General features: G+C 38.6%; 1 protein-coding gene across 4 annotated transcripts in view; it reads left to right on the forward strand.

Moving 5' to 3' along the window:
• The window catches only part of RPS6KA3 (ribosomal protein S6 kinase A3), a 106,227-nt gene that overhangs the window by 22,340 nt on the left and 62,613 nt on the right, over positions 1-21,274 (forward strand). For 2 of the 4 annotated variants that reach the window (XM_007469308.1, XM_007469304.1), the window contains exon 2: positions 6,631-6,687. In XM_007469308.1, coding sequence (XP_007469370.1) covers positions 6,631-6,687 — 57 coding nt within the window. Of the gene's footprint in view, positions 1-737; positions 839-6,630; positions 6,688-21,274 lie in introns of all 4 variants that reach the window. The other 2 variants (XM_007469305.1, XM_007469306.1) reach the window with 2 other exon arrangements.

The following is a 21,274-nucleotide window of genomic DNA, read 5'->3' on the forward strand; positions in this document are numbered from 1 at the left end:
TGCAGTGTCAGTTCCAATACTTGCTATTCACAATGCAGATTTAATTTTGGCTACCGTGTTTTCGTTTCTTTATTCTTTTCTCAACATACTCTTGTTTCATAAGCAGAATTCCCCTTAGGGGTACACTCCAAAAAAATGAGATGGATTCAGGCCTAAAAACGTATCTATTTTCTGAGGCCACAACCACAGGAAACCGTCAGAGAGGAAAAAAAAAAGCTTCTGAAAGTTTCCTCTAAAACTTAATAATGTAAATATAACCAGTGGTCATTCCTACCCTAGTCTAGAAAATAGAATAGTCTTGAGTACTAGCAGACCTTTAGTTGCTAGAGGAATAGCAAAGCACATGTGAGGGCACCTTAACTAGAAATAAATGGATTTTTCTAGTTACATTGATTGTTTTTCTCTTTATAAAATAATATATAATAAATGCATATAATTTTGAATATCCAGTACAAAGAAGAAAATCCTATGACCCAGGTAACTACTGATAAGATTTTATATATGTTTTGCCAGTTACATGCACACATGTTGGGAGGGGGGTATGCAAAATTGGGATCATACTATTTAGTTTTGTATCCTTTTTAACTTAATATATTGCAATCATATTTTTGCATCATTAATTTTTCTTTGAGGCCCTAATTTTAACCATTGCATAGTATTCCTACATATGAATAGATGTATTATGATTTATTTAACCAGTCCCCTGTTGGTCATTTAGATTGTTTTCTATTTTTCAGTATAATGAGTGTGATGAATATCACTGTACATAAGTCTTTATGCACATCTCTGATATTTCCTTAGGATAAATGAGGAGCTGATTCTTAATCCTGTCACATTGGTAAGGATTATATACATTCCTTATTAAGAATATAAAATGCTTGTTTCTTATTGTTTCAGTGTGATTGCATAGAAGATTCTTTGGATTCTGAACAATTTGATGGTATCTTAACTGAAGTTTTAGAGAGGTTTCTCATGCCTCATCCTCAGCACCTTCACGGAAGTCCTATGGCATACGCTTTGGACAGGAAAACCACTGCTGATATCAGGGAGTTCGGAAGGCAGATACACTTGTGGAAACTTGAGGACAGTAAAGAAAAAAAAAAAAAAAGGCATGATTCTTGCTGATATCTACAACCTGGGTCTCCAAATTAGTACACTAGGGCTCTGGCCCCATTCTTTTCCTCCTCCCTTCCTGTTACTTTAGGCTGTTCTCTGTGAGGAATTCTTTTCTCCCAGTGTTCATATATACGTTTCGTTTCCAGGTAGTAGGATGTCAGTAGATGATATGTCCTACTAAGTTCAAGGTAGCATTTTTGAATCACAGATCATTTTTTCAGTCCTAATGTACTTATACAAGATGATCTCCTGCTGGACTCAGTGCATTTTTTCAGAGGTATCAAACAGCCAAACAGCCTGGAAATGTGTGTGGTTGTAACATGCCATTACAGCAAAACAATCTGTTTAATAGGGTTGCTTAAAATAAATTTTTTTTAATTAGAAAAATACTCTTATTTTTAACACTTCAAAATTTTCCTCAAAATACTTGGGGATATTCTAGAAGTCCTGAAATGTTCATTCAGAATTACTGACTTGAATTGTTTATTGCCTTAAGAGCAGGAAAATTATCTTAAGTGATAATTTTATACCACAACATTAGAAGTTAATGTTGAAAACAATACCTGCTGAAACTCAAGCTAACAGTCTCCTTTTTCTGATTTGTTCTGATAAGGCCCATATTGTACGTTATTCTAATTTTTGACTTTTACACATTTCAGAGTACCAGAGTAAAGCTTGATTAGCATTTCCTAACCTTTTCTAGTATTTCACATAATATTTGCATATGTACAGTCTGCCAAGATCTGCGATTTTTTGGCTGGAAGGCATTATGGTGGGATGAGAGAGGATAAATACATTTGCCTCACGTTTAAACTATTCTTTCGCATTTGTACTCACTCTGTAGCCACATTGTATAAAAATATATCACACATATGAATGATCTCTTCTACCCTGCTTGACAGGAAATTGGCTGTAGTAAGTGGTGAAACAGGTATCTCAACACTCTCTTGTACTTCTTTATTGCATTACACTTTGGAAGCTAACTGTAGAAATGTAAATGTTACACAGTCAATTGAGGCCAAAGAGGGGACAGGATGTAGCATTTACTGAGCATCTACTGTCCCTTGGTGGGTCCCTTTAATTACAGCATCCCTGTGAAGTAGATATTATATGCATCTTACAAATGAAAAAACTGAGGCTCAAAATGTTAAGTAACTTACCCAAGGTCAGGTAACTACAGTAGTAAGTGACAGAACTGGGGTTTAAACCTGGTACTAGCCAGATTCAGACCACATGTTTTTTTCTATTTGTTTCTTAAAATTAGAGAAATAAATTTTCTTGTTTAATTGGTATTATTCCTTGAACTTTTGGAACTATAAGTATTACAATATTGAGTCGGACTGGTGGTCCATGTAACCTAATCTCTAGTGAAGTCGAGAGTCCTTTTTCAAAAGTGAAAATTCTTAGCTGCATAGGTAACTTTATACTCATTTCTATTAGATTGCATTTGAATCCTTGTTTTGGCAAAGTGATACAAAAGGTTTGTTGAAATAAAGGTGCTTTTTTGGGTCGGTTTTGGTAAAGCTTCACTGGTATGTAGGATAACATTAGCTTTTATATTTTCCTGCTTTAAAAATTAAATTGTTCAAAATTTTAACTCTTTGGTAAACTCAGAAAGGAAGTAGTTGTTTTTGCAAAAAGTAGAGCATAAAATACCTTTAGATGTTTCACTTAATTTTTTTCTTAGATTGTTTTGTTAGTATATCGCTATTAATTAGCTGGGTGAAAAGTTCAGAAAAGAAAATACGTTGTACAATTTATGGATTACATGAAGCTGAAAATAGTGAAGCAGCTGATTGGCAGATTTGGAATCTAATCTATAGAGGTTGTAGCAATGAATCAGAACTGGAAAAAGATGAATCAAAAATTTAAAGTAAGGCTTTATTCTTGAGACTAAGTACAGAATAGAGGATAGAGGGCTTAGTTGCCGTGTAAGTGAAGAAAACAAGGAAGTAACAGACAGAAAACAGGGAAAAAAAATAGTATGACCGAGCAATGTGTTGTGGACATTGCAGAAATAATGCATATGTGAACTGCATTAATATAAGTTTATTATGTAGGACAAGGGAGGTGATATGCCCTTTACTTTACTCTGCACTGGTCATATCAAGGTTGCAATGTTAATTGCACACAATTCTCTTTACTACCCTTTCAGATGAATTGGATGCGTGCTCCGAAAAGAAAGTGGTCTCATCTTCTAAAAGGAGTGTTTGAAGGACCTCGAGTTATCTAGAAAAGAACAGACTTGGGGTAGTTTATAGTCATAGCTGTAGATTTACTTCTGTGACTTTGTAGATAGAGTACAGGCAAGTTAGTCATCATGTATTAGTAATCCTCTTAAAGGGAATTTGCATTTGAGGAAAGTTACTGTATGAAGAAGAGCATTATCGAGCAGCCAGTGCTTTTTCTGAGATAGTATAGTAAGCTGCCTGGTGAGATACTTCTTTCTTGTCCTGATAGTGTTCAAATATAGGTGAGAATGGGATAGAAAGAACTTAAGCATATGATATGAGTACATTTGTATATTTGGAACAGAAAACTTTCAAGATCCCTTACCAATTCTAAACTTTTTTTGATTCTAAGATCAAAAGGTCTTTATGCAGTATTATTTTATCCTCATGAAGCTACCTTACCTTAATAATAGTAAATTGCGTTGGTACATCTTCTTACAGTTTATAATGTATTTTCTTATGAGTTATCTCAGTTTTGAGCTTAACAACAACCCTTTGAGTAGACAGGGCAGGTATCCCCATTTTGAACAGATCAAGTAATAGGTTAGGAGAAAGTCTGAATTGCCCCAAACCATAAAGCTTTTAAGTGGCAGACCTAGGACTCTACCCCTGGTCTACCAATTCTGATTTTAGTGCCGTTTCTACCACACCAAAAAGTAAGTTATAAGCTGTGATTGTTACTTTGCATTGAAAATTACAAGGAGCAGATGATTCTCAAATTATATTCCCATGGAAAATATAAATGTAGCTCAAGTTAAACCAAGGGTTCTAAAAGCCGAATAATGGGGAGCCATTGAGTAGATCTGTGTCAGTCGGAAGAGAACACTGTGTATAATTAATGAGAAAATCTACTTTGGGCTACTAGATTAATGATGATACCATTTACTAAGAGCAAATGCAGGAGAAGTAGCAGATTGGTGGGCCACAGAGGGAGTGATTGAATTTTGGCTATAATTAAAATAGCTAACTTTGATTGTTTACTGTGTGACAGGTCTTATGTCATTATCTCATTTAGTCTTCACAACTCTCTGAAGACTTTTCAGTCTCCACTTTTCCATATGAAGGAAGTAGAGCTTAGATAGTTTAAATAACTTGTTCAAGGCTTCATAATTAGTGTAAGAGCAGAAATTTGAATCTAGGTGTCTGACTCCAAAACCAGTGTTCTTAAGAGCTAGTTTAAGGTTTGTCTGGAATGTTTGGATAAAAATGATCAGTGTTCAGTTGAATAAATGGTTGTGGCTTTTAAGAGGATGTATCCTGGAGTTATTTTGAGTCCTTACCAAAGAAGTGGGCAATACATAGCCTCTGAAAGTGTCTTTGGAAAATAAAGATTTTATACCTGCCTCCCCCTTTTCTGCATTTTGGCACCCATTTCTGTGCTTTGTAATATTGTGTGGGCATTCCCTAACCCAGGAACATACTCTGAGTGTTGGAAAATGAAAGTTACCCTTTTTAAGGGTCAGGAGACCTGTGAGATCCTGTAAGATGGATCTTTAGGATAGGGGCATGTTTCATTAACCTTTCATCTCCAGCTTGGTGCCTAGAACATAGCATGAATGAAATGAAATGGATGGATGAATGGTTGGGTGAATAAATAGAGATAGGGAGAGTAGAGAGAGGAGTTCACATTCAGAGCAGCTGTCTCCTGTGCGATGTGGGGTAATGGCTGGGCTACCTTTTATTTCCCAGTTGATAATTCTCCAAAGATGGTTAGCTTAGATCCTTGTACATTTGTTGAATTGACAAGTGGTCAGGGGCATTTACTCCTTTTCTCAGTGAGGGAACTAGAGAAGACATTACGTATACCTGACTTTTGGTTTGGTTTTGTTTTTAATTACACAAATAATATATATTCATCATAGACATTGTAGACACATCAGAAAATCCAAATAAGCAAAACAAACAATTTAAATTGTCTAAAATTCTACCACTCAGAGATAGCCACTGTTAACATTTTGGTGTATATCCTTCCAGAGTTTTTCCCATACAAATATATACATTAAAACATGTATATATTTACTTAAAATGGGATCATTACAATTCATACTGTTTTGTAAACTGCTTTTTTCACTTATTACATGTGACTGTCTTTCCATGTCAGTAAATTTACATCTTTATCATCATTTTTAGTGACTGCATAGTATTCCATTATATGGATGTACCATGATATATTTAACTAGTTCTCTATTGTTAGGAATTTAGGTTTACAATTTGGAGTTCTTTTTGGAAAAAGTTATGGTGAGCATTCTTATATGTACATCTTTGCACACTTGTCTTTTTTTTTTTTTAAAGTTGAAATGATGGGACATTTCAAAGTTTTATGTGTCTCTTTTTGTTTTTTAAATACAGACTTAGATTGCCTTCTTGAAGGGTTGTGCTGATTTACACTTTCTCCAGCAGTATATCCAGAGTGCTCTTTTCCCCATATCCGTATTAGCACTGGGTATTATTTTTTCTGTAAATCGTTAGCAATTTGAAAGGCAAAGGTATCTTTTGGTTAAATGCATTTCTTTGATTAGTATTAAGGCTGAACTCTTTTTTTCCCTTATTGCTCATTTCTGTTGAGGTTCATTGTTTTTTCTTACAGGTTTGTAAAATGAAGTTCTTTATGTATTGAGGATACCAACCCTTTGTCATATGTTGCTTTTATTTTTTTGTAATCAATTTGTCTTTATCTTTTTAATGTCTGGCAGAAGACGTTTTAAACTTGTATGGATTCAAGTGTCATTTTTTTTTCCTTTATGATTTCTGCCTCCTTACCTCATAAGTAGTACTCACCTATATTTTCTTCTAATACTTGTATAATTTTACTTTTTGACATTTAAACGTTTAATCCATCTGGAATCTCTTTGATGTAGAGACCTAGCTTAATTTTCCCCCAAATAATTAATCATTTGCCCTGATTTTCAATGGAGTTGGAATTTAGAGTGTGTTTTGACACAGAATGTATTGTAAACAATGTTTGGTGAGGTTTAAATAAGACCACTGTAGTGCATTTAACTATTAAGCTCAAGGACTTACCTGGAAAGGTAACCATCATTTATTATATCATTTCCATGGAAAAACTATTTTTATAGTTTTAAATAATCAATTTACACATTAACTTTTGAAGCACAACCTGTTGCAAATTGGCAACTGCATACTTAAATGGTGGTTCTGTACTTCATTAGAACCCTTTAGGGGTGAAAATATTCCTATACGGTTTTGTTTTACCTGTCTTCATTTGACTTAAACTGATGTGAGATCTGTTTTGGTAACTTTCTGCTTGCTATACTTTTCACAGAATGGACAGCAAATTATGGATGAACCTATGGGAGAGGAGGAGATTAATCCACAAACTGTAAGTAAAATATTGTATCATAAGGGATATAGATAAATCAGATACCATAAAATTTAAGTATTCTTATTTTTAAACTGAACAAAGTAATGATTGTACAGTGTTAGAAACTTGTTGACGCTTTCACATTAATTTTACCAAAATACGTTCTTGAATATGCCAGTGACATTTTTAAAAACTGTTTGATGAGACTGACTTTAAGAGAAGGACAAGACAAACTACTTTACATTGTTGAAGGTTTTTCATTTAGAAAAAAAAACTTAAAAAAAAAAAGCAAACTAACCATAGATTTATTAGTGAAATAAATATAAAGGTCATTATTTTTGGGAGATACTTAACGTTGAAAATGATTGTTCACCATTTCCTCATCTTGTGTTTTTGGTTCAGTCCTGAATCCCCAGCACCTAGACCAGTGCCTGGCACATAATAGGCACTCATTAAATATTAAATAAATGAATTAATAAATTGTCTCCTCTTGCAAGAAAACCATTGTTAGCAGCTCAGTTATTATCATCATTTTGTTCTGTATATAAGACAATTATTATTGATGTTTACAAAATACATATACTCTGCCACTTGCTTTTTTCACTTAATATGTCTTGAACATCTTTTTATGACAATACATGTAGATCTGCCTCATTTTAAACGGTTTCATAGTATTCTGTTTTGTGCATGTCCTGTACTTAATGTAATTTTCCCCCATTTATTTTTGTGAACTTGTGTTTCAGTAGGACATAGTCTTAGAAAAGGATGTGCTGGAACAAAGGATATGAACATTTAAATCTCAATAAGCATTGCCAGATTGCCCTCCAAACCAAAAAGTTGTAAAAACTTCACTATATGCGAGTGTTTGTTTGACCATACCCTATTCAACACTAGATGTTATCAGAAATTATTTTTAATTTGAGCCACACTAAATAAATCATACTTTCTCTTTTCAGTTTGCATCTCATTTGATTATCAGTGAAGTGTCCATGTATTATTGGCCTTTGTATTTTCGTATTTGCCCAATTTTCTTTTGGGTTACTCACTGTCTCATTATGGTCTATATGATCTCCGTATATATTCTGGATGTTAACTCCATGTCTATAATATATCTTGCAAATATTTTCCCCCTACTTTTTTTAAACAGTGATTATGTTGTCTTTCGTTGTATGTGTACAGAAGTTTTCATTTTTAAATGGTCAGCTCTGGCTTCTGGGTTTCATGTTTTAGTTAGAAAATCCTTCCCTGAATCAAGTTTATAAAAATATCCTCTCACATTTTCGTCTAACACTTTTATGGTTTTGTTTTTTGCATTTAGATTTGTGGTCTACTTGGAATTTTAGTACCTTTTATGATGCAGAAATATAACTTTTCTCTCCAAATGGATAGCCTGTTGTCCTAATCTCTACTTATTGAATAAATAAAACCCATTCATTCCCACTCATTTGAGATCCCTCTTTTACCAGATGTAAAATAGCCATATACCCCTAGTATTAGTTTCCTAGGACTGCCCTAATGAAGTACCACAACTGGGTGGCTTAAATAACAGAAATTTATTCTCTCAGTTTGTAAGACTAGAAGTTTGAAATCAAGGTGTCGACAGATCCATGTTCTCTCTGAAAGTTCTGGGGGAGGATCCTTCCTTGCCTGTTCCAGCTTCTGTTGTCTGCTGGCAGTCCTTGGCATTCCTTGGCCTGTAGACATCACTCCAATCTCTACCTCCATTGTCACATGGCATTCTCCCTGTGGGTCTGTGTCCAAATTTCCCTCTTCTTATAAGGACACCAGTCATTGGATTAGGGCCCACCTTATTCCAGTATGGCTTCATCTTAACCTTATCACACCTGCAAAGACCCTATTTTCAAATAAGATCACATTCACGGGTACCGGGGATTAGAACTTGAACATACCTTTTTGGAGGACACAGTTCAACCCACAACATCCCTGAATGTTTTGACTTTACGTACCTTTTCAATGACTGTACTTTTATTACATGTTTTTTATATGTGGCAAGGCAAGCCTTCCTATCTTTATTACCTTTCAAAATTGTAGTCTTATACATCTACTAGATGAACTTGAGAATCAGTTTATCAAACACTCCTGAAAATTTTATTGAGACTTTTATGCAAATAGCATTAAATTTATAAATTAACATGAGGAAAATTATTTTAATAAATATTGGGTCTTCACTTCCAAGAACATTCATTTATTCTGATATTCTTTTATATCCTTTATCAAAATTTTATGGTTTCTTAATATGGCTTTGTACATTTCTTATTAAGATAATTCATAGACATTTTATAGTTTTTGTTCTATTTTAAGTGGGAATTCTTTTCTGTTGTGTCTTCCATTTAGTTATTGCTAGTATGTAAAAAAAAATTAGATGTTTCTATGTGCTTTTTTGTGTGTGTGTGTGTTACGCGGGCCTCTCACTGCTGTGGCCTCTCCCGTTGCGGAGGGAGCACAGGCTCCAGGCGCGCAGGCTCAGCGGCCATGGCTCACGGGCCCGGCTGCTCTGCGGCATGTGGGATCTTCCCGGACCGGGGCACGAACCTGTGTCCCCTGCATCGGCAGGCAGACTCTCAACCACTGCGCCACCAGGGAAGCCCTCTATGTGCTTTTTAACATCAGTTATGGAAGAGTGAGATCACTGTATTCTTCTTCTCAAAACTCTTCATAAGTTTTATGCTTCCTTTAAATAAAGTCCAAACTCTGCAGTGTGACAAACCCTGTGTAATAAAACCTTTGCGCCCTTCTACCCTCTACTGAAAGTCCAATCAGTCGTATGTTTCAGGTTCTCTTTTACTCCTGAGCCTTTGTAGGTGATAGTCCCTCTCCCAGAATTATTTTCCATTACCACTCCCCTCCAGTGAAGTCCTGATCATCCTTTAGGTCCAAGTTTTGCTATCACTTCAACTGAGGTGTCTTCCTGACACAGCTACCACTTTCATTTCCACCTTGAATTGAGTATTTTTCCTTTGTGCTGCCCTAGCAGCCTATGTGTACGCTACGTGGCAACACCACACTAGATTCCATTGCTTATTTACTTGTCTGTATTTCCTACTAAACTGTGAGCTACAGGAGGCAGTGACCATGTCTGACTTACTCCTTGTTTTACATCCACGTATCTGGCTCCCAGTACCCAGTAGGTATTCCATCAGTGCTTGTTAATTAAAGGAACATGTGAATTAAGTCTTGGCTATCATGGGGCCTAGTGCCCAAGGCTGCCTTCAGATTTGGTCTAGATTTCTGCATCTCCCAAACCATTTGGGTCATTTTACTTCATTGGTCTATAGTATATGTTTATTAGCATTTAAGCAAATGTAAAAACAATCAGTAAGTATTAATACTGATTTTTTTTGCCATCAGCCACCTTTTTTCTTTTTGCAACAATTCCTTTGGAAGGAAAACCTCTAAATTTTTTATTCTCTGAAGTCTAAAATCAAATAATTTTCCATTGTGGTATTCTACATACATGGCTCATACTTTCCCTCTGAGTACTCAACAGCATTAGCAACATTTACATCTTGAAGTGAACTTCATTCTAGAGGTAGGTTGAAAAGGTGCAGGACTAGATACTACCAGCAATGTGGGTAAAGTTGTTGAGATCATTCCACATTATAGGAACTGAGTATAAGATGAAAACCTAATATTTAGTATTTCTTTAATGGTATTAAATCCAAAAGATTGTGAAATATGTATTAGCCTTATACTTTTAAATTGTATTTGCCTCTAATGTACAGTTAAAAGTTTTTGTCAATTACTGATCATTTAAATAGTGAAAGCTGAGATGTTGCAGTAGTTATTTTATGCATAACAAATTACCCCAAGCTTAGTAGCTTAAAACAACATACATTTATTATCTCACAGGTTCTGTGGGCCAGGAATCTGGGCACGGCTTTCTTTGGTTGAGAGTCTCTCACAGACTACAGTCCAGGAGTTTGCCAGGGCTAGAGTCTCATCTGCACCTTGACTGGAGAAGGATCTGCTTCCAAGCTCACATGTTTGTTGGCCCGGATTCCTGGCCCATAGGAACTGTGAGATGCTAACTGTATGTATGGAGGTCGTCGACTGGTGGGCTTTCTTGTAGGTTGATTGACCCCTTTTCTGTGGGCTAGAATGCAGAGTGTGATGATTAGCCAGTTTTGGCCTCAACAAGACTATAGGGCAGATAGAGAAGAACGAGAGAGAAGAAACCTGGATCCTTAGTGACCTAAGGATCTAGCGACACCTCTTCACTCTAACCTAGCCTCGTGCCTATGGACTGCTCCAAGAGAGAAAAATAGGCACTTACCTTGCTCGAGACTTTGCATTTTGGGGCCTTTTTGTTAGAGCAGCTTAGTCTGTACTCTGACTACATCTAATCATTCATTAACGAAGTAGTTAATGAATGTCTGTTTGGTGCCAAGAACTCTGCTAACTTGTTAGAGACACAGAAACACATAAGGGAAACTTGCAGTTTTAAAATGGCAAAATAAAGCTGTTTTTGTCCTCTTGTCCTCTGGGAAATTATCACCCAAAACAACAAGGACAATAAAACGGAAACACGGTCGTTGTAATTAGAAGACTTCTGTTATTTGAACCATAATATATAAATATGAAAAGCAGATAAAAGAGTCATAACAAGATGAAGTTATAGGACCTAAGTGCTGGTGAGGAGTATATCATCAAGAAGCAAGCCTTATTCAGGGCCCCAAAGCCCCAGAAGAGCTCAAGAATGAGGTCACTAAGTATTGGGGAAAGTGGAAGTATGGCCCAGGCTGAAAATAGAGATTGGTTGAATGTCGATATAAAAAGCCTTTACTCTAACCCCTCTCCTACCCCTGGAAGAGACAGAAAGTATTTTACAGAGAAAAATGAACCAGAGAGGCTCCATACATGGGGAACCCCAGGCATAGTAGGAAGTGGGGTGAGACACTGGGCTGGAAACAGGGAGATCAAGGGAAAGCCTACTCCTCAATGGTGTTATGATCCCCTTCCCCTCCCCATTTCACCAACCAGGACCGTATCCTCCAGACAGGAGAGTGGAGTCGTCTTTCCTGAAGAAACTGAATGATCCCTGTTAAAAGACCTTCAGATACTGACATTTGGGATATCTTCAATGTAAAGGTTGGCTACTTGACCATTTAACCTACAAGAAAGCCTACCAGCTGACAAGCTCCAGAACATCTGGTCCACTTCGTAGTGCCTCACTCTTAAAAATGAGTTAAAAGCCAAATATCACCAGACACTTGAGAAAGGATTCCAACATGAAAGAATAAGATCTTGCGGGAAACGGACAATGCAGGAAAAAGGAAAAAGAAAGAATAAATTAATATCCTTTGAGTGCTAAGAGGTGAAATTGATTTCCTAAAACAAGAGTAGAATGCTATTTTTAAAATCTACTTTTATTTATTTATTTATTTTTGGCTGCATTGGGTCTTCATTGATGCGTGCAGGCTTTCTCTAGTTGCGGCAAGCAGGGGCTACTCCTTCTTGCAGTCACGGGCTTCTCATTGCGGTGGCTTCTCTTGTTGCGGAGCACGGGCCATAGGCATGCAGGCTTCAGTAGTTGTAGCACGTGGGCTCAGTAGTTGTGACTCGTAGGCTCTAGAGCGCAGGCTCAGTAGTTGTGGCGCACGGGCTTAGTTGCTCTGCGGCATATGGGATCTTCCCAGACCAGGGCCCGAATCCGTATCCCCTGAAGTGGCAGGCAGATTCTTAACCTCTGTGCCACCAGGGAAGCCCACAATGCTATTTTTTTAAAAACAGAAAAAGAAGAAACTCTTAGACATTAAAAATGTGATAGTAATACTTTATATTTTAGTAGAATATTTAGAAGCTAAAATTGAGGAAACTTTCCCCAAAATAGAACAAGACAAATAGAAAGTAGGAGAGAAAAAGAAAGAGAAGCAATTTAACATTTACCTAATAGGAATTCCAGAAAGAGACAGTGGGGAAATGGAGGGGAAGAAATTAGGAAAGAAACACCATAAGATACATGTTTCCCCCCCCACGTCTTAATATCTCTGAAATCAGAATGTTTGTTATAATCGAAGGTGTGACACATTTTAATTGGCAGCACTTTCTCTTTCTTAATGGTACAGTGCTAATCGTGCTCTTAGATTAGGTAGAATACTAAAATGCCAAAAAAAAAATTTTTTTTCCCCCAACATGAGGACCACGAGTCTCCGGATTAAAACAGCCTACTGAAAGCCTGTTAATAATAACCAAAAAAAATAAAATAAAATAAAAAGAAGAAGAACCACCCTACTCAAGAAGGATCGTTATTATGAAATATCAAAACACCAGGGATAAAGAGAAGATCCTAAAAGTTTTGCTGTGGGCTGGATGTGTTCCCTCAAAATTTGTATGTTGAAGCCCAACCTCCAACGTGATGAAGTTTAAAAGTGGGGCCTTTGGGAGGTGGTTAGGTCAGAAGGGCAGAGCCCTCATAAATGGGGTTAGTGCCCTTATAAAATGGACCCCAGAGAGCTCCCTCACCCCTTCTGCCCTGTGAAGACACAGCCAGAAATGGCTATCTACGAACAAGGAAACAGATCCTCGCCAGACACAGAATCTGCTGGCAACTTGGACTTGCACTTCCCAGGCTATAGAATTGTGAGAAATAAATTTCTGTTTGTTGTAAGCAACTCAGTCTGTGGCATTCTGTTATAGCAGCCCAAATAGACTAAGACAAGCTTTTAGAAATTTTTTTTATACCGTATATAAAGGCCTGGGGGACTTCCCTGGTGGCGCAGTGGTTAAGAATCCGTCTGCCAATGCAGGGCGCACAGGTTTGATCCCTGGTCCGGGAAGATACCATATGCCACGGAGCAACTAAGCCCGTGCGCCCCGACTACCGAGCCTGTGCTCTAGAGCCCGCGCGCTGCAACTACTGAGCCCTTGTACCACGGCTCCTGAAGCCCACGTGCCTAGAGCCCATGCTCCGCAACAAGAGAAGCCACCACAGTGAGAAGCCCGTGCACTGCAACAAAGAGTAGCCCCCGCTCGCCGCAACTAGAGAGCCCAAGCACAGCAACAAAAACCCAACGCAGCCAAAATTGAAAAATAAAGAAATTTATAAAATAAAGGCCGGGGTATAAGAATAATTTACGACATTTCAGCATTGAAAGGTAAAAGTCAAGGAGCAGTGCCTTTGCAATGCTTAGTGAAAATGATTTTCAACGAAGGTATTTTCAGACATGCACCTGTTCTTTGGAAGAAGAATGCCTTCTTCTGCCGACAGTAGAAAATTATTAACTAAAGGAAAGACATGAGATTCAGGCAACAAAAGACCCAACATGTACAAGCACAGTGAAGAAAGTTCCTTCCCGTTATGATGAATAAAGGATGCTTCAGAAGACTAGTTCATTCAGTAGGCTTAGAGAGTACTCAGTCCAAATTGAAGCAGACAGATGATTCCAGGAGGGCTGTCTTCAGGGGAAAAAAAGAAGTTATGAATTGTCCAGTAGGTTTGAGTATTGAAAATCCACTTGAGAGGCAAAGTGAGAAGAATTTGAGATAGGTGCAAAGAAAAGAAAGCAAGTTTTAAAACAAAGCAACTATAAATTTAACAAAAATAGAAACGTTGTACACAAGAAATGTAACTAGAGTATATTACTTCAAGCAGTGAACAGTGTTTACATAGTCATAATATTTGTAAAGACTCAATACTGATTTAACCAAAATGTGTGATATGAGTGTCAAGTCAGCTATAATAGGATGTCTAAAGGTAATATCTGAAATTGTTGAGTCAGGAGAAAATAGTATAAGGTTATTAGCTATCATATAAATACCAGAGGGAACAATGAATAGAGCTGAAAGGGTATCGAGAACACTGGGTACTGCTACTTTTTTGTTATATAAGACTTGCATCATTACTTGACCCTTTAATCTTCACTCAGACCTTCTTGACATATGGAGCTGCCCCTGTGATTTCTCTTGAGCATGTCTCCTGGTTTCTATTTGTGGTAGAGCCATTTCATTCTGTCTGGATTTTTCTCCCTTCTTCACACCTCATGTTTTCCTCTCTTCCCTTTGTTCCTTGCCCTCCGATCTGCCTCCTTCCTATATCCTAGATCGACTTTTCTTTCATCTTCTAGAATTTAATGCTGTTTTCCTTTCTTCTGGCTTTCTGAAGGCTCAATCCTTTCTTGTCTTTATGCACCCGAAGTAAAATTTTTATTTCTTCCACTCATGAAGTATACGAAATTTATCTAATTAAATTGATCCATACCAGAATATAACAGGTAGTCATCACCTTCCACCGTCTCCCTCCCCAGGAATGGTTGCCTGTTAATTCATATTTTTGTATAATTAGTTGAATTTCTCACCAGTTAACTTGCTCCAGCCAGTGTATTTTGTTTTCTCCCTTCCCTGCTGGAGAGACTTGATTATTTTTATCCGTTATTCCAGTAGGGCTGGGAGAGAGACTGCCTTCATAGCAGAAGGTAGGGTGCTGTATAGCCCCTCAAGCCAAGATAACTTCCTGGACTCCAGAATTTTCTATCCTTTCTCAGCTGGCCAGAGGACTCCATGCTCTGATGATCCATGCAGAGGAAATAGGGAGTCTGGGCTGTTGAGGTCTCCATAATCATCCAAGAATCATTAAAGCAGTTTCTTGCTTAGTGGGGAAATAATTCTCTTAATGGTTCTTAACAGTAGCAGGCAAAGGTTCTTCTGTGGCTTGAGAATTATAGGAGGTAAATAAGTACCTAGCACAAAGGAAGAGCCCAGTAAGTGTTAATTTTCCTGTCCTCTTCCTCCCAGATGCTGACCTTGCTCTCTCAGACTATTCACCTAGTTCCTCTTAGGAACTAACGTGGTATCCCGTAATTTTCTGGCTGACAGTAGGCCTGGCCTCAGACAAAACTGTGAACTGACTTTCTCTTAATTTGGTCCTTTGACCCTTCTGTTCCCCTTATTGTTTATTTCTAATGACCATGCATACATTAATCAGTCATAACATTAACTTTGTGAATATTATATTACTACAGTCCTAAACACTATATTTATCAATGCAGTCTTTGTAGCTCTTGTATCAGAGTCACGTGCATGATTGTCAAGAATTGGAGAAAACATGGGCTTCCCTGGTAGCACAGTGGTTAAGAATCCACCTGCCAATGCAGGGGACATGGGTTCAAGCCCTGGTCCGGGAAGATCCCACATGCCACAGAGCAACTAAGCCCGTGCACCACAACTACTGAGCCTGTGCTCTAGAGCCCATGAGCCACAACTGCTGAAGCCAACGCGCCTAGAGCCTGAGCTCCGCAACAAGAGAAGCCACCACAATGAGGAGCCTGCGCACCGCAATAAAGAGTAACCCCTGCTCGCTGCAACTAGAGACAGCCGTATGCAGCAGCAAAGACAAAATGCAGCCAAAAAATAAACAATAAATTAATTTAAAAAAAAGAATTGGAGAAAGCTTGTTAAAAGTAGTAGTGGTAAAAATGGTTTAAAAAGATAAAATGGGGCTTCCCTGGTGGTGCAGTAGTTGAGAATCTGCCTGCCAATGGAGGGGACACGGGTTCGAGCCCTGGTCTGGGAAGATCCCACATGCCGCGGAGCAACGGGGCCCGTGAGCCATGGTCACTGAGCCTGCGCGTCTGGAGCCTCCGCAACAAGAGAGGCCGCGATAGTGAGAGGCCCGCGCACTGCGATGAAGAGTGGCCCCCACTTGCCACAACTAGAGAGAGCCCTCGCACAGAAATGAAGACCCAACACAGCAAAAATAAATTAATTAATTAATAAACTCCTACCCCACCCCACACCCCTATAAAGGTCACAGGCAGGAGTACACCAGCAGTGCCCCACTCTTTTCAAATCTCCTCATGGGCCTTTAGCAGTAGTTTCTTCCAACTTCTATGCATGCCGTAGCTACTGTTCATATAGTAACCCTAAGGCAGCAGTGATTTGTATGACGGCCTTCACAGTATCCAGGGAATTTCACCAGTTCCCTGTTCTCTGCTGGTTTCCTCCATTTCTTTGAAGGTTCCCTCAAGTTCCCTTAAAACTTGCATTTGAACATCCAAAATGATACTCATAGCTGTGAGTCCAGCATACACTTGTATAACTCTTGCGGTCATCATGGGTTAAACACAAAATAAACTACAGAAAGAGAAGCCCTGGACTTCCCTGGTAGCGCACCGGTTAAGACTCCGCCTGCCAATGCAGGGGGCACGGGTTCGATCCCTGGTCTGGGAAGATCCCACATGCCGTGGAGCAACTAAGCCCGTGCGCCACAGCTACTGAGCCTGCGCTCTAGAGCCCGCGTGCTGCAACTACTGAGCCCACGCACTGCAACTCCTGAAGCCCGTGTGCTCTAGGGCCTGTGTGCCGCAACTACTGAGCCTTTGTGCTCCAACTGCTGAAGCCCGTGCACCTACAGCCTGTGCTCCACAACAAGAGAAGCCACCGCAACGAGAAGCCCGCTTAACGTAGTGAAGAGTAGCCCCCGCTCGCCACAACTAGAGAAGGCCCGTGTGCAGCAGCAAAGACCCAAGGCAGCCAAAAATAAATAAAATTAATAAATAAATTTTTTTAAAAAAGAGAAACCCTAGAGGAGTAGACAATAGACAGCGAAGAACCCACTCAAAACAGGGAAGTACAGTAGAGTGCTTGCTCATTGGCAAGGAACATTTGTGGAGTGTTACATTAATGACACTAAGTGTTTAGAGTATTGTCTGTTTATCTAACTATCGTTAGCTGAGAGTATATTTTAGCACTTAGAGCATGGGGAAGGTATGCTCTAGTAGGTTTAAGTATATACCACTTAGGGAAATATTTCCGAGAATAAATAGCATTATAATTAGCACTGCATGGTCACATTAAATAGAGCGTGTGTATAGTAGGCAAAATTTCCAAGCATGTAAGTTTTCCTTTACTACATTTTTGGCCCTCTTTCGGGGCTATTTTTTATTTCTAGTGTCCCTTTTCTCCACCCCTAAGAGCTTTTTTAAAAAAAATACCCCCTTTTTTAAAAAAATCGTGGCTTGCCTAACTCATATGATCCCTCTGATCCAAATTTGCTTCTCCTCTGCTGTAGTCTACTTATCACAATACCCATTTGTTCAATTTGACTGATCTAAACCATAATTGGAAAGAAAGAAAATTTATCTAAGTTCTCTTGAAGTATGGATGGTTTATTGAGTCAACCTGAAATACGGGTGTGTTGAAAGTTGTAACTCCTGTACTTAAATGAGTCTCTTAATTTAACCATTTTAGACAAAAATGACTAAGTAAAAAGAACTCCAGGGCTTCCCTGGTGGCGCAGTGGTTAAGAATCCACCTACCAGTGCAGGGGACACGGGTTCGAGCCCTGGGCTGGGAAGATCCCACATGCTGCGGAGCAGCTAAGCCCACGCACCACAACTACTGAGCCTGCACTCTAGAGCCCATGAGCCACAACTACTGAAGCCCACGTGCCACAACTACTGAAGCCTGCGTGCCTAGAGCCCGTGGTCCGCAACAAGAGATGCCACCACAATAAGAAGCCCGCACACTGCAATGAAGAGTAGTCCCCGCTCGCTGCAACTAGAGAAAGCCTGCATGCAGCAACGAAGACCCAACGCAACCAAAAATAAATAAATAAATAGAAAGAGAGAAAAAAAATTTATTAAAAAAAAAAAACAAGTCCAGGCTAAGCAGGAGAAAAAATGCGTGAATACGGTGACCAGCAATACCACCTAGGGTGTATTGCTGCTTACTGCAAGATTCCAGCTGGGACATCGGTGGTGCTGCCCCCTCGCCCTCTCATCATGCTCAGGGGAGATATTGTGAGTCGAATATAGCATGCTTTCCATTGACACAGGGCCTTAGAAGCAACCCCTCTCAGCCCTCTAGGAAGCCACTACCATTTGGTTCAGGTTGGTGATCGTAAAACTTATTTCCCATCTCTGATTTAAAACCTTAGAACCATAGCACTTTATAACATTATCTACTGATGGATGTGTGCTACAGAATGATTCTCCTGTACTTAAATGGAAATCCTTAGATATTACCCTTTAGTATCTGAAAAATTGATTCATACAAAAAAACTGTATCTGAAGGAATTGGTTAAGAACATGTTAATTTTAAGCTTTTATTATAGCAGTTTATTTTTCTCCAGCGGGGTTCAGCCATCATGGAGTCATGAAGACGGTTGATAATTGGGTTTGACCAAGGTTTGGGTTTCGCCTGACAAATATCACGTATGGTGTAGAAAAAGCGTTCAGAAACTCTGCTATGGACCCTCTATTGAGCTGTCTTCCTTCAGGGTCTTATCAAAAGGTTTAGCACCTCCTGGCTTCTGACCTAAGTCAGCCACTGGCCATACATATACATGCTCCTTCCCCAGATGGAATTGCCTGTCTATGCTCCCACCAACATCACAGCCATTTCCACTTCCAAACTGTGGGAACTTGGGCAGCAGGTTCCTTAACTTCTCTCTAAGCCTTAGTTTCTTCATCTGTAGTGTAGATAATAGTATTTACTTATCTCATTGTGGTGAGAATTAACTGAAGTAATTTCATGTAAAGCATGGTTCTTAGCATATAGTAGTACCTTATATGATATTGTCAGAATTATACTTGAAAGAAAAAAATTGTTAATAAATGAGAATTCAAATAAAGGAACTAAGGATTCAGTGAAAGAAGCTAGAAAAAGAACTACAAAGTAAACCCATAAAAAGCAAGAGAGGGCTTCCCTGGTGGCGCAGTGGTTGAGAGTCCGCCTGCCGATGCAGGGGACACGGGTTCGTGCCCCGGTCCGGGAAGATCTCACATGCCGCGGAGCAGCTGGGCCCACGAGCCATGGCCGCTGAGCCTGTGCGTCCGGAGCCTGTGCTCCGCAACGGGAGAGGCCACAACAGTGAGAGGCCCGCGTACCGCAAAAAAAAAAAAAAAAAAAAAAAAAAAAGCAAGAGAAAGGATTTAAATTTTCCAAAATCAGTGAATTAGAAAACAGGAAAAGTAAAAAAAGCAAACGCACAACATTAGGAAAGCAAAACAGTATATAACCACAGATAGGAAGGAGATTAAAACATCCTAATAACTGAAGTATTTACAGATGAAATGATATAATGTCCAGGATTTGCTTCAAAATAATTATGAGGGGGGGGAAGTGAGTATATGAAGCAAGATTGGCCATGAGTTGATAATTATTATAGTTGAGTGGTGGGTTCATGAGGGTTTGTTATACTATTCAGTCTACTTTTAGATACGCTTAAAATTTTCCTTAAATTTGATTTAAAAAACATAATAGTATACTCAGTATATCTCTATACTGATATGGAAGTCTTGCTGAAATATGTGGTTTTCTAAGAAAATCTAAACGATATTTAGGAAGGAGTAGAAAAACTATGACTTTACCAATAGCAAGTGAGAAATTTAAGTTATTAAAGAACACGTACCGCCACACACATCCCACCACTACAGTGGTCCCCCCACCACTACAGTGCCAGGCCCCAGGCTCCAGTAGGAGAAATCTTGGAAACTTTCAAGAAATAGATTGTCCTAAAGCGTAGGAAAAAATTGTATCGCCTTCTAGTCCGTTTTATAAAGTTAGCATAGCCCTGAAAATGAAAGTTAACACAGAAAAGGAAACTGTGCCACTTTATGAATACAGATAGAAAAATCCTTTTAAAATTTTACAAATCAAATACAGACTTACATTAAAACAATGGAATTTTCCTAGGAATACAAGCATATTAGGACATCTGTTGATATGAGTTATCAAATCAGTAGGTCAAAGGAGAGAAACTAAGTTTATATTAATAGATAATGAAAAGACATTTTTTAAAATTGAATATTCATTCTTCTTTTAGTAAAGAGGAAATAGTCTGATATTAACATGATTAAAATATGTCTAAAACCAAATATTGATATCATATTTGAATGATTTACTGAATATATTCCCAAGTCAGGGTCAAGGTAGCATTTATTAGTGTTTGCTTTATGTTCCATAGACTATGAGAAATTTGAGTTTTATTCTGGGATGGGAAGCCATTGAAGAATGTGAGGTAGGGGTACGACCAAGCCTGATTTCTGTTTTAAAATTATTCTGGCTGCCACGAAGAGAAAGGATTGCACAGGAAAAATTTGGAAGGAGGAAAGCCAGTTAGATGGCACTAGATGATAATGGGTTGTACTGACAGTGTCAGAGAAAATAGAAATAGACAGATTTGAGATTTATTTCAGAGATAAAATCAGTAGAATTTATTGATGTATTAAATATGAAGGGAAGGAAGTTAGATTAGAAAGGAAAAAGCCCGAAAGGACTTACAGGTTTGGGAGATTGGTATTGATGCCGCTGCCTAAAATGAGTAAGGTTAGCTTCAAATCCAAATCCAAACTTCTTGATAGTCTGTAAGGCCCTGCTCAATGTGGCCCGAACCTACTTCGCCATTTCCTTCTCTTTCCTTGATGTTCACCACATTCTAGCCACCAAGGTCTTTCCTTTGTGCTTTGAATTCATTAAGCGGATTCCTAATCTCAGGGCTTTTGCATTTGCTGCTCATTCTGTTGGAGGACTCAAGACCATGAGTCAGCAAACTTTGTTTATAAAGGGCTGGGTAGTAAATATTTTAGGCTCTGTGGCAACTACTCAAGTCAGCTGTAGCCCTTATGTAGGGAAAAAACCAGCAAGA

The sequence above is a fragment of the Lipotes vexillifer genome, unplaced genomic scaffold, assembly GCF_000442215.2.
Source record: "Lipotes vexillifer unplaced genomic scaffold, Lipotes_vexillifer_v1.1 scaffold1442, whole genome shotgun sequence".
NCBI classification, from domain to species: Eukaryota; Metazoa; Chordata; class Mammalia; order Artiodactyla; family Lipotidae; genus Lipotes; species Lipotes vexillifer.